The 19,129-nt window shown below is 39.1% G+C and overlaps 1 protein-coding gene across 2 annotated transcripts in view; it reads right to left on the reverse strand.

The window, feature by feature from the left end:
- LOC127630454 (glutamate receptor ionotropic, delta-2-like) overlaps positions 1 to 19,129 on the reverse strand; it is a 560,225-nt gene that overhangs the window by 20,839 nt on the left and 520,257 nt on the right. For both annotated transcript variants that reach the window (XM_052107985.1, XM_052107986.1), the window contains exon 14: positions 42 to 208. In XM_052107985.1, the coding sequence (XP_051963945.1) occupies positions 42 to 208 (167 nt within the window). The remainder of the gene's footprint in view (positions 1 to 41; positions 209 to 19,129) is intronic.

Raw genomic sequence — 19,129 nt, forward strand, 5'->3', positions numbered from 1 at the left:
ACAGCTATATATGGATAATACGATTGTTTATCATACAGTACCTTTGTGAGAAGATGTCCCTGTAGGGACTGCCATGCTGCATCGCGATGCCGTAGCCCCTGTCAGCCAAATTGTTGCTCACAGTGTAAAGCAAGCAGTCCTCATCGTTAATGGCCACATACTCCAGCACAGCTGCATCCCACACAAATGCAAAATGCCCGTACTTCACCTAAGTGGTTGAGAAAACACACACATGAATGTACACAAAAGAACAGGAGTATTTTAAAAGAGAGAATGTTCAAAGAAAAACAAACTGGCAGAGACCTTCCAGGAATATTAATTCAAAACCAAATCAGGAGAGTACCAACTGCCATAAATAATATGACAATGTGCTGAGCACATTGGTAAAAATGGCAAGTCTACATAATAGACATAGTCTAGCTCTGCTGTTAAAAAACAATCATGCCTGAATTAAATAATACTGAAGCAGGGCCCTAAACCCTTTAACCATTAACTGCTCAATATGGCTGAGAAGCTACAGTATGCATAAACAATGTTTGCATCTTCTCCCAACTTAGTTTGCAGTTTCATTGTACAGTATCTCAATTTTACTACTGGGGAAATTGGCAGAACAGAGCCTGTTGAATTCAACACACAAGCCTCTAAATACAATCGCTCCTATTTTAGTGAAACAAAACTTTCCAATGTCTCTGACCTTTATCCTTAGATCCACAAAAAAATTAAATTCTATGAAGGGCCCAAGTTTAATTACACTGAGTGTACACATACAGACAAAAAAGGGGCATTCATTTCTAGTATCCAGGATGCTGTCCTTGAGCAAATCAAGTGAAAGATGGCCTATACTCGAACATTTCAAGGCCAAAAAAAGTATTATGTAAAAATCAATGGGATTTTAATTTAATCCACAGAGCTCTCTTTTTAAATTGAGCTTCACTAAAGTCAAGTCACAATGCGGTTCACCATCCTAGAACACAAATTATAATGACCTTATACTAAGATATGGCTATTTGTTGTGGTAAATATATGCACAAACATGCTTATTTGGTATTCCACATGTCTGATATGTTTTAATAGTTGGCTCACAACATTTTCAGCCATTTTAAAACAGTATGCAATGGTAGAGAGCCAGATCAGAGAGAATGCCTTCGGAGAAATTGCTTTCAATTCGTAAACAGATTATTTACTACAAACAGCTTACCAGATTTAGTGTTTAACTAATGGTCAGTCTGATAATGCACAAAGATGTGTAGCGAGCAGGGGCGGACTGGGAAGAGAAATTGAGACTGAGTCTAACTCCATGCCGAGAAAAGAGATGCTCTGAACCGGGGCGAGCGTGCTCTTTTCCCAGTTGACCTGAAACCATAGACGGCTGAGGTACCTGACCAAGGTACTGATTCACCTGGCTATCGAACGCAAACCGTAGGAAGGGTCAGCATCGAGGCAAGATAGAGATGTGGAAGTATGCGTCTTTAAGGTCTACCGCTACGAACCAATCATGATGCAAGTTAGAATGTGTCTTTGCGTGAGCATTTTGAACAGGAGTTTGTGCAAGGCCAAGATCGGTCGTAAGCCACCGCCTGTCTTGGGTACGTTGAAGTAAGGGCTGTAGAAACCCTTCTTCATCTTTGCTGGAAGGATAGGCTCTATCGCATCTTTTAGTAAAAGGGTCGCGATCTCCGCATCTAGGGTGTTGGCATCTTCGCCGCACACCAAGGTAAACCGGACACCGCTGAAAAGGGGCGGGGGCCTGGTGAACTGAATCACGTAACCGAGTCAGATGGTCCTGGCCAGCAACGGGTTGGGAAGTGAGAGCCACGCGTCCAAGCTCTGTGCGAGGGGCACTAAGGGGACGATCGTTTTTGACATACCTAACAAGGCTTGGACGCGTGGTGGAGCAGGTAGTGTGGTGTTGGGAGGCAAAAGCACATTCCGAGGCTTTGGTGCTGAGAGAAGACTCGAAGCACTAACCTTGCTCCGCACACCTGGCAGGGGGAGGGTTAGTGAATGAGGAGGAGGTCCCGTGTAGGCATCCTCTAGACTCGTCAGAACCGCCCAGCCGGGGGCAGCAGTCGTGGATCCTGATGCGAGGGGTCTGCGTACGGGGTGCCGGGACTGCTGGAGTGTGGCACCGGGCTGCCGTGAGAATGGCATTTGCAGGCCAGATGACCCAGGGAATGAGGAAATCACTCTTTTATTGAGAATGTGTGTACCACAGCCCGAAGGGGGTAAAGGCAAAGGCAATAATTTCAAATAAGGATTCTCCTCCCACTTACCAGCTCTGGAGCAAACGTCTCGTTCCTTGGGTCATCTGTCTCATGAACGTTTGGGAGCCTTCCGGGTTCTCAAGGATGTTCGGGAGATGGGGTCGTGTGCTTTCTGCAGGGTGCTCGATGCTGGGGCTTACAGCTGGGCCCAGGTTGAGGCGGAGCTGTCTGGCATTTGGAAGCTGCAGGAGGATGCTCTTGGCGAGCAGACGGCGCACGGCCAGCGCTGGTGGGCGAAGTCGTCGATGGTGTCACCGAATAGACCGAGCTGTGAGACGGGGGCGTTGAGAAAGCAAGCATTGTCTACCTCACGCATCTCGACCAGGTTCAGACATAGGTGAAGTTCCTGGACCACGAGGGTGGCCATTGCCTGCCCGAGTGTCCACGCTGTGACCTTTGTGGTCTGGAGGGCGAGGTCAGTTGCAGAGCGCTAGTTCCCACAACACATCGGGGTCAGGACTACCCAAGTGCAGATATTTGAGTGGCTTGGCCTGGTGAACTTGCAGGAAGGCCATGGCATGCAGCATGGAGGCGGCCTGTCCTGTGGTGCTGTAGACTTTGGCGGTCAGTGACAACATCATCCTACAGGACCAGGTGGCGGCGATCTCGTGACACAGGTGGACCGCAACCGCTCTGTCCACCTGGGGGACCTCAGAGTACCCATGGGCCACCCTGCCGTCAAGGGTAGTGAGAGCGGATGAATGAGGAGGTCGTTTGTGGGCAGTGAAAGGTGCCCTCCATGGCTCATCGTGCACCTCCGGGAAGAAAGGGTCGGTGGCTGTGAGCGGTGCCAAACCCAAGGAACCAATCGTCTAGCCGTGAAGGCTGAGTGATGGATGGAGGGTTCCAGTCAAACCCCATGCTGACGGCCACCCAGTTGAGTCTTCCGCGTCAGATGCCGGAACGCTCTCTGATGCGAATATATCATCCAGCTCGGGGGGGGGCTCGAGGCATTAAAAAGGCTCTCACCTCAAGCTCGGACGGAAGTCAACAAGCATGCCGGGGGCGGGTGGTTCATGGGGATCTACCCGGCAAAATCGAGCCTGCTGCCATCCCCATATCGCCTACATCGCCAGTCGGGTTGTCCTCAATCCCATGGGAATAAGGAACGATGCGGGGGGTGGCTGGAGTGCCATTCCTCTTTAAGAAGGAAAGATGAGACCGCAATGTTGCCATGGTTAAGTTCTCACAGTGAGAACACGAACCATTCACAAACAGTGTGAACGCGGCCCAGACAAACAAGGCAGCATCTATGACCATCAGGAGCGGAGAGAAAGTGACCACATTCAGGAACTACACAGGGGCGGAGGTTCATCTTTACAAAGACGCGTCCTGAAAAGGACGTTCAACGCCAGCTGTGTATTGTTCTTTTAGAGAAAATAAACTCTCTTATGAATACTCTTAACAACCAGGGGCAAACCTGGACTGCCATGCAGAGAAGGAGAAATCCGCTGATATGCACCATAGATACAACAGCATACACTCTGCAGAGTGGAGTGGAACAGTAAGTGATCTCAGCTCGCTGATCGCACAACCACTCTTCTCCGAAGAAGAAATCTGAATGAACAGATGCATGATTCCCTCCCTTTATACACGTATGTCCGGGGGTTGGACATGCAAATTCTGTCTTTGGCCTTTTCTCAAGTTCAGAGTAACCGAGGCCCGAGGTAAAGAAAGTCCCCTAGTGTCGCTTCACTCGACACAACGTCGAAGTGAGCGACAGACGGGGAACACAATAGATCTTGCCATAGCACAATAACACTAAATTGAGCAGGAAAGTCAGAAAAGAGCATGTTCTGCCACGCTAGAGCCATTTTTTTTTATTGATTCTAATTCAGAGCAGAGCAGACAGAAAAATTAAGGTGGTACAATTGCCATAACTGCATTATAATGGGAATGTGACAGATGATGAGGCCTTCATACGGGGAAGAAATACCGCAAAAAAGTGGATGCTTCACAAAGTATGAGAGAGAGAGAGAGAGAGAGAGAGAGAGAGAGAGAGAGAGAGAGACTTCTTGACCCAAGGCATATTACAGAATGAAAAGTAAAGCATGTCTCAGAGTGTTGGAGCCCCCCGGTTATTGCAATCTAAGGGGTTGTGAGTTTAATTGTGCCAAGGTAATTACTTCAAGCCATTTTCTATATAACAAATAATGTTCAGTGCATCCTAATCAGTACATTGTGTCTAGAGAGGTATCAAGCACACGCCCTCATGAAATTCATATTAACAACATCGAAGCTGTGAATAATACAGGGCATCCAGTTAAATGCAAACACCAAATTCAAGCATGTTTCAATGCAGTGTCTGCGGTGCTCTCATGGTTTTATTGCCAAAGGAAAATGACAATGCTCTATAAACAGCAGGAATCCTCTGATATTTGGTGAGAAGCGAGCCCGGTAGTATGGAATGAATCAAAGCTTTTATGAAATCAATAACTTTCAGAAGGAAACAGCTGCATTATTTGACAAGGCACTGAACTTATTATTTTTTTAATAACACAGTTCACTCAAATTTATTTGAATTAATTATGAACACACATATATTTATATATTATATATGCTATATATGCATTTTTATGCTATGCCTTTTAATGTAAACACATCTTTCATGAAAAAAAAAACACACACACACAGGACACTAGAAATGTTCTTATAAACCACATTTATAGCATAATACCCTTGTAATTACCAGTTTGTAACTTAAAAAAAAGTCCTTCTAAACCACTTAAACCTGCCAGCCCCCCACCCCCCCACACACACACACACACACACAGCAAATAACAAAAGTACTACATGTCAACAATGTCATTAGAACAGCAGTAAAGGGGCTGTTTGACATTTTTCTTCCGAATGTTAATGTTCCCTGAAATTGACCACATACTGCAAAATTACTGAAAATCGCCATCCCACATCAGTCATTTTTGCATCAATTCAAATGTGAGTGTCTTTCCCACTGGTGCTACTCATGGGAAAGCAACTTTAGAGTCACAAATTCAAAAGTAATTGCGCTCACATAAAACAATGGTTCTAATTTATTTTTTGTCACGCCTCCTTTTGAAACAAATTATAAAAAATTTTTTTTGCCAGTCTTTTGTGCCTCTCTTACAATACCTCTGTAGCACCACACTTTGAGGACTACTGACATAAACAATGATGAGTGCGATTCAAGGTTGCATTTTCACTCTAAAAAAAATGTTTACATCACTGAGTTTAAGCTTAGGGTTGGGGTTTGGGTGTGTTGATAAAATTAAATTAATTCCTGTAGACTGTATTACATAATTTACAACTAAAAATACAACTTGCTTTTGGCACATTTCACCTTAAAACTGGAGCTCACACTTGCCTCTACTTTCAACATTACTTCCAGCTTTGGCCACTGATGGCAGTGGTTTGAATTTTGGTAAGCATTCTTCAAGCTGAATTCAAAGTGTGATCAATCTTCCCCATCTATGTCTAAGGCAAGATACACATTTCTTAAAATACAGCATAGTTTTAGTGTGTTTCCCCATGTTTGTTAGGATTGAAGTGTAGTAGGCGTAATTTCAGGTATTTGGAACTTTTCACCCAGAAGTTTATTGTCTGCTTGTCATCTTAGACAATCATTGGGGATAGATTGGATAACAGTTTTGCTTTGTAGTATTCATGCCACTGGTTTTGAGTTGCAAGACCAAATATGCTGAATATAAGTAGTCTACATTTAGCCTACTTGTCTTCTAGATGAAATTACACTATTTGTCTTTCTTTTAGCTATTTTTACATGAATTAAAAAAAATTACTTGATTTCCCATTTTATTTCCCTGACAGGATGACATCTTAGTTTGAAAAACCTTTATCAGGTTTAAACTCTAAAAGGTCAAGAGCATAAGATGCTTCAAAAACCGAGTTCCAGAGTACTCATGTAGGTGTGGAGAAAGGTCCGCTTCATTTGATGGAGGACATTACTGCTGAGTGATCATCTCCCAGGACGACACTGCTGAGAGCCAATCAGCTTTGTTCTCCGATTTCCTACTGAGACTTCTTCAAAAGGCCTAGGCTCAAGGTCCCTGAGGCCATAGTGCCAGCTGCAAGAACAGGCTTACCTCCATTAAGGACGGTTTCATCCAGTTTCAGGGATTGGTCTCAAGTGACAAAGTGGGCTCTTTTTTCCTCTCTATTTAAAGCACTCTTTCATTAGATACATTTAGGTTTAAAACCATCATACTTTTTCAGTTTATCTTTAAACCCATGATTATGCTTTGCTGAAATGGATTTTCAAGCTAATTCAAAGTAAAATACAAATGCTGACTGTTAGTATAATTGTTACTTGTCTCTACTGATATTGCACATATCAAAAAGCATAGAAAATTTTTTTTTTAAATGAGCTGAACCCTCTGTCAAGATAAAAAATGAAATTCTACTGTATTTTAGAGTCTTTTCTTTTAGATATTTGTGGTTACTAGTCAAAATCCACTTTCACATATGAAACCTGATAAACTGCAGCAAAATTGTTGGATTGCCTTTACTGGTAAATGTAACACATTAACATGTTCACATCGGAAGTCGGCATTTTGTTTCAGAGAGTTAAGGTATCCTAGGATCGGCCACATTATGCTGAATCTCCGACAAGCGGCATCTCCTATATTTGGACATTTTTACATTGGTTCCAGGAAGTTAACCTTCCCCGAATCCCCTATGACATGACAGGAAGCGCACTGCATGAGCAGCAGGTTCGGATCCCATGTTGAAACCAGGAAGTAATCACGTAAACATAATCAGCGATTTGGAGGTTTCATTTTTACCTCTAACATTATATTTTTACTCCACTGATGGTTAGGTTTAGGTCTGGGATTTGGATTGGGGATACAGTTAAAAGAAAAAAAATGCATATGATTTTAAATGAAGTGCCCGTAACTGTCACGTAGCCTTTTTTATGGGTAAAAAGAAAAGAAAAAAGACCATTCATCAACATTCACATGCCGAGGCCTGTTATGGTCTTAAGAAAGTGTATACATGCATGATGGACGAAGTTGAGCTAATATCACACTGTTTACAATCATACTGGGAATATTACTGTTGTCTTTTATATCAGTCTCTGTGTTGTAAACCTGTCATGTTCATTTGGGTGTGCCACACATGTGCAGCAGATCAGATAGGGAGCGACATTAAGATAAATGCAGTGAATTATTTTTCTCTTCCTTATTCAGACTTTGGTGGATTTACGACATATCTAAGTAAAAAAAAAAGAAAAAATATATATATATGATATTTCAACATGTCAAAAGGTAAATTTGAATTAATTGAAAAAATCTGAAAAACCGCCAAGCCCTAGTCAGAGGTAAGTGGCATTAAAAGTTAAGCTCCAATTTGAGCGCTTTTTCACCATCTCTAGGTCCAGTTTCATGGCCTGGCACAAACAATTTCCATTGGCTGCTCACCATATGTCTTCAGGTTTGAGTTGTGGAGCAACATACACATTTCCTCTATGGTCCACTTTAAAATATCAAACATGTTGGATATCCACCATCTAGTTGGAATCATTTCACTATCTGTACAATTTGATGACATTGTTTTGACTCCAGAGTAACTGAATCATCACTTTAAGAACTTTGTGATTTGCTTATATGCTTAAACCTATACTGTTATGGCTTTGTTCACACATAGCATCAAAACGGATCATTTCAGTTAATGTTTCTGCTTCTCACTCAGGGAAATTGCTAGAGCTGATTTATCGGTAGTTTCAAAATGGTGCATGTTCACACAATAAAAAAGAAAAAAAAACAGAAAATTGCAGTTAATTTTCTGTAAAAGGCTGCATATGTGAAAGCAATTATTGGTAGCTCCCAGAAAAAAATGTATTGCTCAGAAATTGCTCTTTCATATTTTATGAGACTTAATTAAGTTCTCTGTTATGTTTCATTTTAATTTGAGAGAATTTGGAGAATTCATTTAATTTGGAGAAATAAAAATAGATACAATTGAGACAAATGTTCAAATTTGAATAGAACAGCTTAGATTTGTTTCCAAACTATGGTTTCTTGCCAAACATGAGCACGCTTTGAGACACTGTCTAACAGACATACAATACATGTAAGATTACTGGGGTCTTTTTCTCAGGAGAAATAACTGAGGCAGGAGAGTCCCCATTTGATTCCCATTTAATTTCATTGCGGTCCAGGAGAAACAATTGAGACATTAATACGATTTTTTTTATGGGCTGTGACCAGTGGTATATCCGTTTTACAATTAATGCAGAAAGAGTAAGAGAATGCTACAGAGAGCAGTGAGGAGTATCATTAATTAGCTGTTTTTAGAGATAGATAGCTGAGTAACGGTCTTCGCCGACTCTCACGCAAGGTACTGAAACCACACACCCAGGTGGCCTGAGCTTGAATGTGCACTCAATAGAGACAACACACAGAGATACCAATATGACAACTTCCACTCCTGTGTTCCTTCTACACTCTAATTGGCTTTGAGCTGTCATTAGTACTCTCAATTCTAAAGAAAATGAAGAAAAAGCAATTAATAGTCTACCACAGACCATATGCAAAAGGACGTACCTTTTCTCAAAGACAGGATTTATAAGTGAGAGAGGAATAATTAGGGACAGATGTTGGAGAAACAGTCCAGGACAGCTCACTGAGCTAGAACTGAGATACTGTTACTAATGGGATATGGCATAAACCATGATTTTTTTTTAAAATCTAGTTTTTCAATCTGTTGTTTTGAAACATCACAAATATGGTCCTTAACTGATTAGTGACTGTTCCAATGTAAAAAAAAAAACAAAAAAAATAATGGAAGAAAAAAAAAATCTGAGGTAAGCTTTACAAATACTGAACAAGCTCTTTCAAAATGTTCTGCCTTCAAATACAATTTACAATGCAGTCTCAACCAAGAGACCTTGAATAGATCTTGCTATGTAAAACTACAAAAACACAATTTTTAATCTTTCAAAAAAACACCTGCATGTCTTATGTATCACCTATTATTTTCTAAAACAATGACAAACAGGAAAAAATAAAAAACTCTCAATTAAATAGGTGGCAATATAAGAAGTCACACAGTTTTTTTTTCTGAACTGAAAATATAATAACATCCCTCAAAATGGCAAAATCCCCATTGTAACATATTGGATTCATATACTTGTCATTTTTCCATGACACATCAGCATGAAAACGGCTAACAGCAGCGCGCTCAGCAGGAAGAGAAAGAACCTTCGAGGGAGAAATGTGAAGTGTAGGCTATTGATTGCTATAACAGATGAATTATGCCTCTGACATTTAGATTGAGTGGTGAGCCACAGAAAGAAGTGTAATTCTCATTTTTGCTTTTCATTTCTTAAAAGAAAAGCATTCAATGCCATAGAGAATTGCTCCCCTTTATACAAAAAATGATGTAAGAAGACCTAGGTTGGTAGGAGCGCACATTCTTGACAGGTCAGGTCACCCAGACTGGATCAAACCAGTGTCCTTTGCCAAAATCTCATCAATGTCACCTAATTCTTCATCTATTTAACATGCTACATTCTGCTCTCTCTCTCTGATTGACTATCCTACAGCTGGTTTTTACCTTTTAAAATGCTCTGTATGATTGCAAATACAGGATGGTTAATTAAACATTGAATTGGAGGGAGCTACACATAAACCGAACTGGTCTTTTGATCATTTACTATACACACTCGGGGGTAGACATAGCCTTCAAAGGAAAAGAGAAGAGGGCTTGTTCATATCCTTTTTAGCTTCCCACACAAAGGGTGAAAGATAAAGTAGCTAAGACAGCCATGAGACTGCAAGTTTAGCCTCAGAGAATGTAGAGATTGATAGCAAAAAAAAGTTGTCTATCCTCCCCACAAGAGCATTTCTCTTCTGCTTATGAAAAAAATATTTAACAGATTATATTAGTTAGCATTTCGTTTTTGAGGATTGTACTTTGCACAACTTTGTGACACTGTGAGCTATTACTTTACTTTTAAACTGGCGTCCCATACTAAAACACTATTTATTGCACTTCAAATTGTTATTTTTCATCATTATTTATTCATTAAACCATCTCTTTTCGTAGATGCTATTTTTCATAGATATATGAATACATTTTAGCAATTTAATGACAACAGTTTAGGAGGGCAAAAAAAAAAGAAAAAAAGACTATTTTTAAACTTATGGACATTTGCCTTTAAAGGATAGGACCCATACTGTACGGTACAAGAAACAATGCATTTTTAATAGATTTGTTTACACTAGAATGTGCACAAATATTTGCTGGACCAGCCTAAATAAAAATAATAATAATAAATTCAGCTTATTTTAAGTGTTATGTGCGCTAAAGAAGAAAGATTTAAGATAACATTGTTTTCAGATTTGATTGCTTATTTGAAATCAAGGCTGAGGCGATACAATCGGATTTCTATATCCTAAAACTTTTTCACATGATATTGTATCGATACTTTAGAAATTGTGTACAAGATTTTTATTAATCTATTTTTGTATATTCACCTACTTCATATTCTATACAACAGTTTAATAATAAATGTACATTTTTGTGTAAATTCTGAAGCCGTTGTTTCTCAGTGCATTCAGAGCCACGTATATGTTATCTGTATGTTATCGAAACATAATCTTGACAAGAAGTTTTAGAGAATTCAGTTCTTTGCTTACATAAAAATAGCTTTCCAGGGTAATTAACAAGATGGTTGCCAAGTGAACTCACTTGCTTTAAAGCAGTGGTTCTCAAAGTGTGGGGAGAGCCCCACTATTGTAAGGGGTGCAGAAGACTGGGCCATTCTCAAATCTCCAAAACTTAAAAAATACGATAAAAAAATAAACATTTTGACAATACATGATGGAACCAATATGCACAATTTATTTTCCTCTGCCTTTTCTCCTTAAGCTTTGTTTATAGTTTCCTCTGGCAGCGCAGCGTGTTCTGCGCATGTAGCTCTCGACATCCTGAGGCGTTTATGTGCCGTCAGGTTCGCTCACTGTGCTGTGCTTAAGTAAACAAAGACGTTCTCGTGTTCGTGCTAGACTCAATGAGTGAAGAAGAGAATTATCACTTAATTTTCTGTCTGTTCCTCACAAAACACAGAACAATTTAAATATAGCGCAAAAGTGATATGAACAAGTTTTATGGTGCTTTTATGTGCTTTGGAGGTTGATAGTCACAACCACAATCCTCTCATCCCTCAATCTTGTGTTTCACTGATGAAAAAAGTCATACTGGTTTTGATTGACGAGGGTGAGTAAATGATGGCAGAAATGTTTATTTTTGTGTGAGCTCTTATATATTAAGACAGCTCCTGCAACAGTCACTTTTAATTTATGATATTTTTGGATGTTTTAAAAGTACTGTATATAGGCATGATTAAAACACAGAAATAATACAGCACAATGTTAGCCTAGTAACAAAGTTATTTTCATTATTCAGCAGAAAAGTTGAAACTGAAAGCCTTCAGTATTCATTAATTTTTTTTTATAAAACATTTGTTGTGAAATAAAGGTGAAAAAACTAAAACTTAAAATATCTGAAACATGTTTTTTTTTTATTATAATTTTTTTATCAGATTATGGGGTGGGGCCCCCAGACATGTTTCTTGTCTAAAAGAAGGAGTGACCAAAAAATGTATGAGAACCACTGCATTAAAGCAACTTTGGTAATACCAAGTCACATCTCTGGTAATTTTTGATCTGATAATTGTTTCTTTGATGTTGAAGGGGACTTTTCTAGTCCAGAAATCAAGTATTCTCCTTTTGTCTCTTCTTGCCGTCTATTTACGGATGAATGGATGAATCAGAGGATGAATCTTTCCATGAAAAAGCAAAAGACGTTCTTAGTGCTCACTCTTATGAGTGCACACATGCAAATCCCGGTGTTGTGTCGAATTCTATTTCCCCGTTGGGATCCGTTTCCCCCCAGCAGATCTGTATGGGGGAACAGTATCTGAAGGTAATGTTCTCCACTGTCAGAATGCGTTCCCCCATGCACAAACCTAAGCCTAACCCTTCCCTACTCTGCCTACCCTAACCTACACTACCCTACCTACCCTAACCATAAATAGGGATGTGCACGAGTAGTCAAATATTAGAATATTCATTGTGCAATAATTATTCGAATAGTAAAAATACTATTCGAAATTGATATGGTTTTGCTTTGCTGGCCATATATACAGTTAGATGCATGTTAAATCATGAACACACAAACTAAAACTGGCAGTTATAAGAGAATGCACTGGGTGGCGCTGTTGAGTGTGGACACAAGTTGATCACATTTGTTAAGCAAACAGTTCTGTCAGTACATTCAGATGGACACCAGAAAAGTGGGTTATTGTAGGAATGTGGCTTACTGTGAGAAAGCTGGGTTCCTGTTTAAATGTACTGGATAAGCGGTGTACACTTTACTCTCATATACAATTCGATACCGGCACGCATGCATGCCCACACACCCTGCTGAATAATCAGAGAGCTCCTCATCGCTCATGCAGCTGTCATCCGCAGCACCCCCTCTCTGTTCCTCAGAGTTGTATGTTAGGGCAACATACACACTAAATTAAGCACCTGTCCTCTGCATCATGTGCGGATGTGATGTTGACATTTTATGCTTTTTACTCACGCTAAGATGACAAAGATATAGAGCACCAGCAAGCCTGTTCTCTTGACTGACAGCACGCTTTTTTCAAGCTTTTTTCAAGTCACCACTCTTGAGATTTGCAAAGGAACTTCTCCTGTTTGAGGCATCTAACCTCCTGTGATCTCATAAAATCTGAATTATGAAGTCTGAATTTGAAAAAATCATGAGGTGCATGAGCATGTTGTGCAGGTAAGTCAAGTCCAATAGATACTGGATAGGGGAAAATGTGATCTGGCACTTACATTGACAGGAAAGCAATAATATGTGTAACAAACCAGCATCCACAATATGACACTGAGAAAAAAGGGTTTAAAGTGTCATTTCAGATTCAAGCCATGAAGTTTTTCAGAATGGGACCATATAGAAATGTTCACACACAAGTATGCCCATGTGAGTCTGGGTGAGGCCCAGTTAGCTTTTCTCTCTCTCACATGAGATCTGAATAGACAAGGCTATTTTCTCAGATGTGTGCTGGCAAGAGAAAAATATTTAGGACCACCACCCCTTTACTACCTCTCCTATCTCGACCTATGATGTATTATTTTCTATGCTTTCCAAAAGTCCATTAAGGCTTGGCGGTGGGCCATCTTGTCTCCCGCAGACAGGGATAAAGATGTGGTGGAGGGGTGCAGGGACAAACAGAATGAGAATGAGTGGGGCATCGCTGCAGTTTACCTAGAGAAATACACACTCTCTCTCACACACACACGCGGGCGCGCACACACACACACACACACACACACACACACACACACACACACACCCTGCTCTGCAAACACACATACCTGCTGCAAAATTTATGCCACAGCTGACTCTTAGATACATCCACTCCTTCCTTTAATTAATTTACAATTCAATAATTGAACTTTGTCTCCAAAACACAACCCGAAAAGAAAGGTGTGGGGGTTCATTCTCCTCTGCTCTCTAAGGGAATACAGAAGTGAAATTTAATGATCCAATTTGGGTCTTTGATCCAATCTTGCTGGTAGACTGGAGGGCTGCTGAGCTTGAGATTAAACTCATCCTTTAGAGGCTGTTTGTCTTTTACATTTTCTCACATTGATGTTTCTCCCTGCAAATTTATACCCTCTGCATTAGCATTGTTTCACCATTTTTTTTATTTTTTCTGGTTTGTGTGTCTTTCTATCTAGCTTTCCATTTCCATTTGTCATTAAAGTTCACCAGAGTGACTCTAGAGTTTGATTAAGAATGTTTGTCTGCATGAAGGAGAATCATCACTCAGAGAAGCAGCAATGTGAGGTCTGGATTTACTTATAAGTCAGTCATTTCCTTCAGTTTAAAAGATAATTTCAGCCCTCACAACAATTCAACTCTGTCATAGCTCTCTGGAGTGTCACAGCAAGTATAAGAGATCTCAGATTTAATGCCGCCTTCAAGTTCTTAAAAGTTGCTCTGCACTTAAGTTTAGTTGGGATAAAATTGACACGTTGAGGACTTCTCTTTTTCACTTCCCAATAAGAAAGCTCTTTGACGTTACTAAAGACAACAAAATGTTGCAAAAAGTTTAAAGTGTTTCTTTCAGAATTTTGTTTTTTGGAGGGGTTTTTTATTCAGTTTATTGCAAAACAACTCTAACCTTAAAATTATCATTGTTTTCAAGAAGTACACATTGACAGACCGGTTCAGTTATTCGTTTGCGTATATGAATAAGAATATGTAAGGAGATCTTAGAAAAGTCCAAAAGCAATATTCTGGGTTAATACAATTAAGCTCAATCGACAGCATTTGTGGCATACTGTTGATTACCACAAACATTTATTTAGTCACAGCCCATCAAGGTTACAGTGAGGCACATACAATGGAAGTGAATGTGGGCATTTTTTGGAAGGCAGAAATATGAAGCTTATAATTTTATAAAAGAACTTACATTGATTATTTTGTTAAAACTGTTAAGTTGTTTAAATAGTCATTTTACAGTCATTTTAAGGTTTTAGGGTTTGTTGACTTTACATCGTTATGGCAACGAAGTTGTAAAATTGGTTATAACTTTACACAGAAAAGGTTAGTAAGAGATTTGATCACACTAAAATCATGTTTACATGCATATTGTTTATGTCTTGTGGCTATACATTTGAAAAAGTGAGTATTTTAATGTAAAACAATGTCTCCCATTCACTTCCATTATAAGGGCCTCACTGTCACCTTGATTTTTGCATTTTTTTTTTTTTTTTAAAAAGAGGGATGAGTCAAAATAAAAATTTGTGTTAATCAATATTATGCCACAAATGTTGGCAATTGAGCTTAACTTTTATTGAACCAGAAATATTCCTTTAACTGCATGGAATCACCTCTGGATGCTAATGAGGTCCCTCACCAAAGATTCCTTCAATTTTAGTCTGTTTTGTTACTGCTAACAGACTTTCCATTTCACAAGTCCAAAGCTCAATTCCCTTCCACACATTCAAGCAAACAATATGGAACCTAATTCCATGTTATATTAAATCAATGCAAGGTATCAAGGTTTGGCTGTTAGCATGGTCCAGTTAGCCCCAGCTGGTACTATAGATGCCAAAAATACACTTTATGGAATCAAAGAGTATTTGTCTCCATCGATGGCCATTCACAAGTATAAACCGATAGTTTGTCCAGTCTGCTGTCTTTGACATCATAGCTCAGGATAGTCATGTTACGAGCCTCTGCTCTTTTGCTTTTGTGTTGCCTGTGTGAGTCTGACAATTAGATGGTGGCACAAACTCTTAACAAGCTACACCTGAAGTTTTTTAAGAGTTGCTGGCTTCACTTCATGGCTGCTGCCCCTTGACTCCCACTTCTGTGTTTAGTGTTTTTTGCTGTTGTTTTGATTTCTTTTCTTTTAGATGGATGGTGAGTTTGTCTCTTGTTAGGTTAAAACAGATCAAAATAGGTAGTGTAGGTAAGAAAGTGGATCTGGAAGATTAATTTTCTGTGTTTGTTTCTTTTTCAATGGGAGTTGAATCTTTTTCAAAGATTTATTTACTCTTAGATATTTAACAGTTTAATTTACTCCACTCCCCTGTCATTGTTTGATTTAGCATGTTTATATTTACTTTTGGTTTCTTTATTTTTGTAAATAAACATCACTTTCTTTTTTTACCATGGCCATTGCAACCTTTTTTGTTTAACTTTTGACAGCTTATGTTGGTCCCAAACTTTGGTCGTAACAAGTCACTAGTCAAGGGCTGGGGAATTTGTTAGTTCTTGTGGTGTCATTAGATTTCATGTGGCCCCTGAATAACTAAGGCTCAATACCCATGATAGAAAATGACTATTAAAATTGCATATTTCCAGGGGTGTATGCATCAGTTGGCCAATTGCCACTGAAATGAATATTTGGAATGATAATTCTTCCTGCAAATTTCTCCAGGTATTTTATTTATCCTTGGACCAACCCTTCTCAATTTATTTATCAATTTATTTGAATTTTGCTCAACAAATAGTTGTATGTACTGTATGTAAGTGTGCACAGAGAAGAAATGCATACTTCAGACCCTTTAAATACAGATTTACAGTGTCACCACTCTTCCCCCCCAGTCCTCTTATCTTTTCTGAACAACACTAATCCTCTCTCTTTTGGTTCTTTGTGTCTCTCGGCAGTTCGCCCCTTCTCTTGAAGCTGTAACACCTGCTTATTCTATCAGATGCCTAGCAACAATCTCCAGCTAAATAAATCAGCAGGGAAAAGATAAGTCTCTGCTAATTTTCCGTTAAAGCAGCACTTCCATTCTTCCTCTCCTCTTTGTGTCTTACCTATAATGTCCAGTTTCAATTATCCTCTCTGCCACATATTCTACACTATATATCTTTTTTATTTCTCTCTCCTTTGGTTGTCCAAAACACTTTTATTGTCTGTTGTTCTGTACTCGGCACTCTTTTGTATTTCTCTCTCTTTAATGTGTCTGAATAAGTAGAGTGAGGTTCACCAGAGACTATCTAGCCAGAGACACAGCACTTGTAGTAAAATAAATGGGAGAAATTGGAACACACAATATGGTTGATGTAGAAAAGGAAGTCCCGCCTTACAGGTAAAAGAGCCAGTCACTGTATTTTAGATATGGACATCGACTGTCAGTTTGAGAAAGTGCAAGCACATTAGCTGATCCAGCCTGAAAAAGTGTTGTTTATTTATTTTTTTGCGTGATCTGAGGTCTTTTCTTAACTAAAACCGATTGTATCACTTTAGAAGACATGGATTAAACCACATGAGTCATATGGATTTATGCTGCCTTTTTTGGAGCTTGGAAGTATTGGACCACATTGACTTGCATTGTATGGTTACTGTATATTCACATCATATCGTCATCAAAATATCTTGGTGTTCTATAGATCAGTACAACCCATTCAACCTGTTTAACCAATGAATAACTCCTGAATTTGAACAAATAACCTTTAACATTCTCCTACCCCTCTTCCACAGTATTGTTTCTTGGATCTAATTCAGTCTATAATGTAGGTAATAAAAAAACTGCCTGTATCTTATAAAGAATAGAGATTAACACTAACACATATTGCTTACATGAAAGCTCTAAATATCTAAGAATCAACATCAGCAATGTTTCCTGATTAGTGGTGAACAGGTGCATACAACAAGTGGTGACACAGTCTAAACACAGTTACACACACACACACTGCAACTCTCTGATCTTCACAGAAATTTCTCAAGCAAGGAATTTAGGAATTAAAGAGTTATAATCTTTCCCATAGAGCAAGCCTCCTCCTCAAGCATTCGCTTTGCCCCAGCTGGTGATGACTCAATTCTCGTCATTACGCTTTTTAAATCACGGTCCGACTTCCCACATGCGGTTCGCTGTTCGGTGTGACAACAAACTAATGAGCAAGCTGAGAAGGAAATGATAAATAAGTGTTTGTATAATGAGAGGAGTGTAGCTCTTTGTGTATTGTGTTTGTGTGAATCTAGAGAATGAAGAAAGAATGAGTAAAGGATCATTAGTTCCCCTCTATGATGAGAATTCTCTTCATCTGTCTATCTTCCAATCTCCCTGTCTTCCTTCCCACCTCCTTCTGAGCTATCCATGTTTTTGTCACTCTTTAAGCTCTGGTGTGTCCGCCATACTGACAATGCCCAAGGAATATTTTCAATCGTGCCCATAAAATGCAAGTGAATGGGTGCCAAATTTTTTCAACTCCATAAAGTACATATAACTATCATAAAAATAATCCATACGACTCCAGTGGTCTAATTCATGTCTTCTGAAGCAAAACACTAGGTTTTTGTAAGAAATGTATCAATATTTGAAACTTTTTTTTACTAAAAATGTTCACTCCCGGAAAGCTTGTTGTCCTCAAGTTCAAACTGCCTATCTCTATACTGTAGATATTCATATGTAGATCCCTTCTATCAGCTGATTCTATGGACCACAATACTATTTTGACACAAATGCAGAGGTCTGAGCAAGGAGCCAAACAACACAGCAATTCAAAATTCAAAACGATTCAAACAGCTCTCCTTTTTGATTGTTCTAAGATAGCACCACATTTGAAGTATCCAAAACAGCCGAATGAGGCATCTATGTTTGTATATCTATGCTCGTTTTTTCTTCAAATTTTTTAGTTTTCACATGAAATTGCCAACATGCTTTTCTATGCATTCTATCCATACAATTAAAAACTTTGTTTTTTTTAACTCATGTTGGGTTACAACATGAGTTAAAAAAAAAAACAAAGTTTTTAATATTGATATATTTCTTACACCTAGTGTTTCGCTACAGAAGGCATTAATTAATCCACTGGATTACTTTCATGATGGCTATTAATGATTTTTGGAGCTTCAAAAATTTGACACCCATTAACTTGTATTTTATGGACCTACAGATCTCTCCTCATAGGAGATGGCTGTGTCTTTGAATATGCCTGGCCCTCAGTCACTTCTTCCAGTCTCCCATCTTTCTTTATACATATCTCTCTCTCTCTCAGATGAGGGACATGCAGGCCATGTAAGCCTTAGATGATGAAGTCTGTGTATGCTGAAAAAGGATTGAAATCCTTTTAGTGCTGGCTTATATCGACTCTCTTGTTAGCATTCAAAGGCACCTCTCTATCTCCTTCACAAACCCCCCTCCTCTTCTTCCTCTGCCCATCATGTTTTAATGTTAACTAATGGTATATGTACAAAATTCTCCTCTGGTGCATTCTGAGCTAGGCATAATAGGTATATCTGAGCTTATGACCTGAAAAAATGTATTCCCAAGATGCAGACCTTCTCATGTCCTTCTGGGATTGCTAAGCTTTCCATAAGAAAGCCT

The sequence above is a fragment of the Xyrauchen texanus genome, chromosome 37 (genome assembly GCF_025860055.1).
Source record: "Xyrauchen texanus isolate HMW12.3.18 chromosome 37, RBS_HiC_50CHRs, whole genome shotgun sequence".
NCBI classification, from domain to species: Eukaryota; Metazoa; Chordata; class Actinopteri; order Cypriniformes; family Catostomidae; genus Xyrauchen; species Xyrauchen texanus.